The sequence below is a fragment of the Triplophysa dalaica genome, chromosome 2, assembly GCF_015846415.1.
Source record: "Triplophysa dalaica isolate WHDGS20190420 chromosome 2, ASM1584641v1, whole genome shotgun sequence".
NCBI lineage: Eukaryota > Metazoa > Chordata > Actinopteri > Cypriniformes > Nemacheilidae > Triplophysa > Triplophysa dalaica.
In genome coordinates, this window is record NC_079543.1 from 6,798,071 (window position 1) to 6,806,746 (window position 8,676).

An 8,676-nucleotide genomic window follows, 5' to 3' on the forward strand; every position below is an offset into this window, starting at 1 on the left:
GCCTTGCAAACTGGTAATTTACCACTTCAATACTTATCCATTAATGGTTATCCAAAAAGTATAAATATAATACACCAAAGAAATGAAAATTCACTCATCGTTTACTCACCCTCAACCTGTGTAATTTTTTTTTTGATGAATACAAAGAAAGATATTTGGAAGAATCTTTGTAACCAAACAGATGCACAATCCTTCCATAGTAGAAAACTGTAGTAGTTAATGGTGCCAACAATCTTCAATATGTCTTATTTTGTGTCCAAGTGAAAAGTTTTACCCTACCGTAACTTGAGGGTGAGTATAAATGATGACAAAATTTTCATTTTTTGGAGAACTTTCCCTTTAATACTAGATAATACCAGTGCATTCCCAAATATAAAAACAGACAAAAAATATTGAAATGAAATAATGATTGAGTAGTAATATGCAAAATATATTCTGTGAGACGATTACAGGTGCTATGTACACCTGTGCAGAGGATAATGTAACGAAATGTAAAGATGTACAGTGAAGCCTACTAATACGACGGGAAATTTCACCATAGGTTTTGCTCTCGTTTTCGACTAAAGGAAATAAAGCGCACACACCTTCATCTCTCGCCCATTCAGTCTCTATTACAAACGCGGAAGACGCAACAGCTCAGTAGGTTTAACTTTTACTTTCTTTTAGTGGAAAATGAACCAGGTGCAGTAGGTAGCCTATATATGTTCAGTATGTAGTGATCAGTTGCTGTGAAACACCGAAGGTTTCGTTCATCAGACTTGGAGATGTTGTGTTATTGGGGAGCGCAGGTTCGAGAGGGCTTCGGTCTGACACAACCTGACAAAGTTAAACATGTGAATGACGGAATACGCTGCGTGTGTCCAACATCAGAGATTCAGGACATGTCAGCAGGAAAATATTCGTTTGGATTCATCCAGAATGAGAAAGTTTCGGTGCTGAGACTGCGCGGTGACAACAATGGCCTTGATGAAAAATTAAGTATGATATTTTGTAACAACATTTTATTAGACATTTATATAACATTTTGATGATGCATATTTGTGATTTAGGCTAATCCAGATCCAAATTATTACATGTGTATTCATACAGAACCACTAAACCTGAAGAAAGACCGAATCAAGTCAATAGCGTGTGGAGAATCTGGTGGTGTTGTTCTCGCTTATGGAGGAAAAGTTTTCATTATTAACAAATCTACTCTGTGCACGTATGTTATTATCTCATATCACCAACAGTATTTGCGTATGTTCAATATGGCAAGCCAAATTAACGTAACGTTCCCAATGTGATTTTCCATTGACACTCTTTATTATTATTTTTTAGAAAATAATTCAATTGCAGAGCTCTAATTCAATGTCTCTCTCTCTCTCTCTCTCTCTCTCTCTCTATATATATATATATATATATATATATATATATATATCTGTCTCTCTCTCTCTCTCTATGTCTCACTCTCATATTTATTCTCCATCTTTGCAGTCCTCTCAAAGACCTGTCCAACAGACACGTGATTCAGATCTCATGTGGAGACCAGCATTCAATGGCATTAACACAGGGTACTCAGAGCTATTCATCAACATCATTTCATAAATAAAGTGTGTTATTGTACCTTTTTGATTTTATTCTTGTCCTCTCAGAGGGTCAGGTGTTTGTCTGGGGTGAGAACTCTCATGGTCAGCTGGGTCTGGGTGAAGGTCGATCTGGATCTCAGACTCCTCAACATGTTCAGTGTCTGGATGGGGTTCCACTGGCTCAGATCAGCGCTGGAGGAGATCACAGCTTTGTGTTGTCTCTCTCTGGTGTTGTGTTTGGTTGGGGGAAGAACTCTTCTGGACAGTTGGGTCTGGGAAACACTACAGGTATCTACTGTCAAGTGTGAAGATGTGAAATATCACATTATTAATGTGAAGTTATTAGAAGTGATGAGTTCATGTGTTTTGTGATTACAGACAGGCATGTGCCAACGGTCGTAAGAAGCCTTAATGGAAAGAAAACTGAGTTCATCTCATGTGGAGGAGAACACACTGCAACTTTATCAAAGGTATTTTACACACTGTGTTTTGTAGGCTATATCACATTTGCCAAAAATGGTGATACAACAGATGGATGTCTGTTAAATCTATCAATGTAAAATAATAAGTGTTAATGCTCTAATAAGTATGTGACTGTGTTCTTAGGGAGGCACTGTGTTCACATTTGGATCAGGTGTCTATGGTCAACTTGGGCACAACACATTTAAAGATGAACATCTTCCACAAGTGGTTTCTGAACTGTGGGGCTCTAAAGTGTCACAGGTCACATGTGGGAGGTAAAATATTTACTGTCCATAAATAAAAATATCAATATACGCAAATATTTGCTTACTGTAAATATTGTAGTTCAATTTCAAAATGGTAATTTTGTATTTTTTGGTAAGACATCATACACTTGTGTTAGTGGCGTCATCAAAGCGGATCTACTCATTTGGATGTGGGATGCAAGGGCAGCTGGGAAATGGACAAATGACCAACCAGTCTGTGCCATCAGCTGTACTCCTGCCGGCTGGTACTTACACTTCATTTCTCAGTTTAATTTTATATAAATATTTGTGTATGAATGATTTTCTTCAGACTTCTAATCTTAATGAATATTTAAATGCAGAATTTAATGATAAATATACAATTGGAAAACTCTTTGCTGGGGAAAACCATTCCTTTGCCCTATTTTATAAGGTAAGAAGGCAATATTTCTCATTCAAAAATACTTTTACGATTGAATATGTATTGATGAGTTTATGTGCAGTGTATTTTGTGCTGTTTTTAGGTACCTGGAAATAAGTCAACCAAACCGAAGTCTAACCAAAGCGGAAGGATTGTGACATTAGATGACAAAATGATCGATCAATGGGCATCTGAATGTAATTCAAAATCATGGAAAGCAGTAAAGAAGTGAGTGTATTTAGGTTAAACCACAGTGCCTCTATAGAGGGCATGCAGATGATTTTGCAGATGACAAATTTTGTAAACATAACTGCAGATTTGATTTGAATTAATAGTCTAATACCTTATAATACTTTTTTATGCAATAATATATGGTATGTATGTGAATATTAATTTTTTTTTCCAGCAAAATTTACAAAGTGTTTTCATCTGCTGCCTCTCTGAATGGAAGTTTTCTGAAAACAAGGTAACTTAGCACGTGGTGTGCTTGGCGTCATTTACTCTCGTGTGGCCGAAATGAGTCTTCGTAAAATATGATGTTGTCACACTTTTATATTTTTTTGACATTGAAGTTGTGATGAGCATTACCAGACTTCTGCAGAGGTCTCTGGTTTGGACTTTGAGCTAGTTAAGAAAGCATTGGCAAAATTATCAATGGATGAAAGGGTGATGTCAAAGGTGACGACAAATGTGCTTTTTAAATTTTTTATTGCATATTATTTATCAACAATATATTTATTTATTCCCCGTGACCTGAGGTAGTTTGGATAAGCGGTAGAAAATGGATGGATGGATGAATATTTATTTATTTAAAATAATTACATTTTAAATGCGATAAAAATAATTGTTATTTCCATACACTTAAAAACCTGTCAGATTCTTAAAATGTATAAATAAATGTGCAGCAGCAATTCTGGCTCATGAAATTTGTTTTATGTAACTGCTCTAACAAAGTGGCATTTCTCCTTGTAAAACAATTGGAACAATCATTTCATATATTTCAATTATACATCCCTTACTGCAAACATGTTTTTCTCTAACACCATAAAAGACAAAGGTGATAAGCATTATTAAAAAAAAGCTTGACAAAGATTTTCTATTCATCTCTGTATATTCCTTAATTTTTTATATTTTATTTTATATTCCCTTACATAATTTTATGCAGGTTGTGAAGACTGTTCATGGTACACTGTTGCCCTCTCTGAAAACCCTCAGTCTTGTTAGTGTGGAAGTCCTGAGAATTTATCTTCTCCTCCCAGAGCTCATCAGAGTTTGCCAGGAACAAGACAGAGCTAAACTTCTTGAAGGGCTCGCCTCAAATATTCTTCAGCTGAATTCTGATGCTCTTAAAGTGTTAGGTGAATCTGTCATTTCATGTCATCCTTCACATTGCTTTTATGATTTGTTGCTTGAGTTTGTCTTGTATTGTTCTTAGAAACATACTGGTCCAAACTCCCTGACGATTGTCTCAAAGGCCTGGTGAAATTATTTTGCAAAGAAACTTCAAAGTCAATTGGCAGGATTGCGGTTGATGGCATAAACTTGAACGCACCGAAACGTTTGGAGCAACTTGCCCAGGTCCTGCAGATGTTCTATAAGGTGCCTTCATTACACATTTATTCACCATTTAATATGACCTGTCGAGTTTAAGATATGATAAACATTTGTGTTTGTGCTCTGAAGGTCTGCTGCAATGCCCACAACAAAATCACAAAAAGTCATTTCATCATCAATGAGATTAATGATCTACTTGATACGGTGAGAACAAGAAAAGTTAATGTTTTAGTTTCAAATAAATAATTCAAAGATCATCTTGGCAAATTTGTGATGTCATTTAATAGCATTAAAAAAAAAAACGCTTGGCCAAATATTGGGACCAGTACTTGAATACATTGTACACAAGATAGATGAAGTTATAATATATATATGTTTATAATTTATGTAATATTATTTCATTTATAACTTCAAATACACTTTATCTTTTGAATTTAGCCATTTTTCATTTAATTGTAGAAGGGAACCAGGAACTTACCAGCATGGTTAAGTTTTACCCAGAGCAATAAATCAGTCCACCGCTAGTTCCAAATCAAAATGACAATGGAGAAAAAAGCAATAAACATAAAATAAACAATCATTTATTGCTCGTTCTCCTTTATCAACAGCTGCAATCCATCACTGAAGATTTAAACAACCCATTGCATAACGAGAACCTTCCAGCCTTGATGATTCTGGTAAACTACTATGATGTAAGTCATTTCTCTGTATACTTCTCTGTGCATATTTCTATCTAGGGTATTTATCTAAAGGCCTGGTCATATTGAAGAGTAAATAGCATAATCTTTCTGATATGCTTTTTTACAGCAAACGTTAAAGAAGCTAAAATCATTTCCATGCATCTTTAACCTGGAAGCCAAATGCAGGTTTATGAAAAACAAATTACATCCGGTAATTGTGATTTAATCAATTTTTAGCATATTCTCTTCTTTAAAGTATATAATATAAATGTAAAATAAATACATAAAACAGTAATAGAATATTTTATTTACAGAGATATTATCCGCTGTTGTTAAGACGCACAGCACTTCTTGACGATTGCTTCAGGGAGTTGAAAAAATCCAATGATCAAGATCTCAAAGGATTGCTGGTGGTAAAACAAATATTAATTTTCCCACATAAAGGCCAAATCTATCAATCTAGCATCTTCTAAAACGGTGATGTGTTTAGATTGAACTTTCTTATTATATAACTAACATTAATATTGATGCAAAAAAAGCTAGACTTTTGCTATTAAATAACTTAATATGAAAATGAAAACGAAGGCCGTGTAAGTTGATTTGGAAAAAACAAAAATTTCTGTTTTAGGTCCGTTATGCTGAGGATGTCACATATAGATCCGATGTCAACAAGAGGGACTTTTTCCTCAACGTGTTCAAGGAGTTGCGTAAACCAGACTCCCAGTTCTTCATGTACAATGACAACAAAACTATGATCTGGTTCCCATCACAGGCAAGACAAAGACTTTTACATTGTGACTGATTTTAAATGAAGGAAACACACATTAGTTTTACCTTAGTTATGCACTGTCCAATGTTGTATTTTCTGTCTTATTTTTGTGTACTCCAGCCGAGTGTGGAGAAGGAGAAGTACTTACTGCTTGGGATTTTGTGTGGTTTGGCCTTCAACAACAGTTGTGTTGTGCACCTGCCCTTTCCTTTAGCTTTATTCAAAAAACTTCTCAACGTCAAACCATCTCTTCAAGACCTGAAGGAGTTTGACCCAGTTTTTGGCCAGTGAGTGTTTCAATTTTCTGATCATCTGCTAGATATACACCAGAGTTTTTACACAGTGCTTATAGAATCAGTGTAAAGCAGATTATTAAATGACAATGTTTAATATATTCTGAAACACAGGAGTTTGGAGCATGTTCTCAATTACTGCGGTGATGTTTTAGAGGAAATGGAAATGCCGTTAACGGTTGGTTGGTTTTGTTTTCCTCATGCACTGAAATATCTTTTAAGGACATTAAACAGAATGAAAGAAACAAAAACTTTTGTTTTCCAAATAAGGTCACATGGGATGGAAGAGAGGTGGAATTGGATCCTACTAATCCACGAAACTTTGTTACAAATTCTAACAAGTAAGTTTTCACTTTTTAAATGAAATATAATATTAAAGGAAATGAGCTACACTTTCAACATTTTGTATCAATTTCACAACAGAACAGAATTTGTGGACAATTGTGTGGATTACACCTTGAATAAATCTGTGGAGGAAGTGTTCGAAGAATTCAAGACAGGCTTTTTCAAAGGATGTGACAAAGACTTGGTGGTGATGTTTGAACCCGAGGAGCTGAGAGGGTTGCTGGTGGGCAATGAAGACTATGACTGGGACATACTCAAACAGGTCAACGCTCATCACAAAGTTGAAAGAAAAAATATATTATTTTGACTTCTCTGGAAATTAATGAGGTTGAGCCTTAAAAAAGTTTTGTATGCGAGCTTGAAATTCACATTTATAGATTATATTTTCGTTATGCATGTGTTTCTTCCTTGAGCTAAACAAAAAAAGATTTTTAAAAACATTTTACAAAGCAAAAAGGCATCATTTTTCATTTGAATAAAAAAGTCAAATTTGTATTCACATGTAAGTTGTGAGACAACTGGCACAGTTTCTTGACAATGACGCAAAAATTGTAAATCTTGTGATCAACAGAACACAACATATGAAGGATTGCTTTATGCCGAGCATTTGACCGTCATCTCATTCTGGCAGGTGTTTGAAGAACTTACATCTAACCAAAAGAAGACTTTCCTATGTAAGTTAGCTATTTTTCGAGTTTTACAAAGAAATGTGTTTAGTAATTAAAATATTCCCTTTTTAAACTTATTAAATAATAGGCAGAGACAGCAGATCTGATATCTGATTGAGTTCAATAAACTGTGCATCTTTTAAAACAATTCAGAAAACTGTTCTTGTGGTGCAGTGATGCATGAGCAAATCAAACAGAATGCCTTTAAATAACCAAACAATAACGAGAATAATCTTTTTGATTCCTCAGTGTTCTTGACGGGTTTCGAGCGAGTTCCCATTCTGGGTATGAGTCAGGTGAAGATGACAGTGAGGAACCTGTTAAACTCAACTGAGGAACATCTACCACAGGCCCTGACGTGTCATTCCCTGTTAGAACTTCCTATTCATCAAGGCAGAGCGAAACTGAAGGAGAAACTCATCGAAGCCCTCAACCACAAGAGGGGTTTCTGGGAGGAATGAGTTGTTGTGATTTTAAAGTGATAGTGAACTCCTAAAAATAAAAATTCTGTCATCCTTAACTTACCCTTTTGTAATTTCAAACCTGTTTTTTCTTCCGCAGAACACAAAAGAAGATATTTTGAAAAATGTTGTTAACTGGACCCCATTCACTTGAATTGGTTTATTGTACATACAATAGAAGGGAGTGAGCTCCAGTGCTGTTCGGTTCAAAAATCTTCTTTTGTGGTGTGCGGAAGAAAGAAAGTCATAGGTCAAGGTTTGAAATGACAAGAGGGAGAGTAAATAATGACAGAATTTTTGGGTTGACACTGGTGCTTCACTTATTGTCACTTAAATCTTGATGCCATGTGTTTAATGTTTTAGATTTGTATAATTAAAAAAACTGGTAAAGGTAATTTTTGTTAAAAGTTTACACATTCATTTCAGTTGATAACCTTTGGCACTTTGACATCAAATGGGACAAATTATGGGATGTGATGTTTCTGTGAAGTTGGAAGTTGTTGTTAAGTTGTTGAAATGTTAATATTTTTATTTTTAAATGAACTGCACTTTTGGATTTTACAAGCTACTACTTATTTCTCATTGTTACAAAATTGTAAACGATGAAAAACAATTTAACCACATTCATATTAGCCTACTGCTAAAACTAAGGCAACCAAGTGTGCAATATTACAATTTTTACAAACCCATGATTTAGTTCAATCAGTATAACTTTAATAAAGCCATGGGTCAGTTTCATGGGCGTGTTGATAAAAAACTAAACATCAATGTATAAGTCAATATATTTAAAATATCCTCAAATGTCTTCAAAACGTTCTTTTGTCACTTATAATTCTCACTTCATTGCTTTGTAATAGATTTGTTGATTGTTGTTAAATTATAAATAAAGTAAACGTATGCAACACTAAATGATGTTTTATATTATCAACAAGTACAAAGCTACTCTGTCCCCCTCTATGAGGGGGGATGATTTTGTCCTCCATTGTTGTTTGGGATTTCGGCCTCCCCTCGCAACATCATAATCACCTGACTGCTAGAGCAAGTTCCTGATTGGTTAACGCGGCGCGAATTTTCGCCAAAGTTCAGATTTCTCAACTTGCGCGAATGACGCAAATCGCGCGAATCACACGAACGCTCAATTCGCGCGATTCGTGTCATTCGCGCGATTCGCGACGCAAGTAGGTCTATCGCGTCTTTGCATTTACTTAAC

At 35.1% G+C, this 8,676-nt stretch overlaps 1 protein-coding gene across 1 annotated transcript; it reads left to right on the forward strand.

The window, feature by feature from the left end:
* Positions 1 to 689: 689 nt before the first annotated feature.
* On the forward strand, positions 690 to 8,295 carry LOC130433468 (probable E3 ubiquitin-protein ligase HERC4). The gene is made up of 24 exons (XM_056763359.1): positions 690 to 978; positions 1,090 to 1,204; positions 1,477 to 1,553; positions 1,635 to 1,856; positions 1,947 to 2,038; positions 2,175 to 2,305; positions 2,414 to 2,541; positions 2,638 to 2,708; positions 2,800 to 2,924; positions 3,103 to 3,162; positions 3,269 to 3,374; positions 3,862 to 4,054; positions 4,132 to 4,295; positions 4,380 to 4,454; positions 4,859 to 4,942; positions 5,058 to 5,141; positions 5,245 to 5,343; positions 5,559 to 5,702; positions 5,820 to 5,986; positions 6,107 to 6,170; positions 6,263 to 6,333; positions 6,416 to 6,599; positions 6,909 to 7,011; positions 7,255 to 8,295. The coding sequence occupies exons 1-24, from the start codon at positions 765 to 767 to the stop codon at positions 7,464 to 7,466; spliced, it is 2,985 nt and encodes a 994-aa protein (XP_056619337.1). The 5' UTR covers positions 690 to 764; the 3' UTR covers positions 7,467 to 8,295.
* The last annotated feature ends 381 nt before the right edge of the window (positions 8,296 to 8,676 follow it).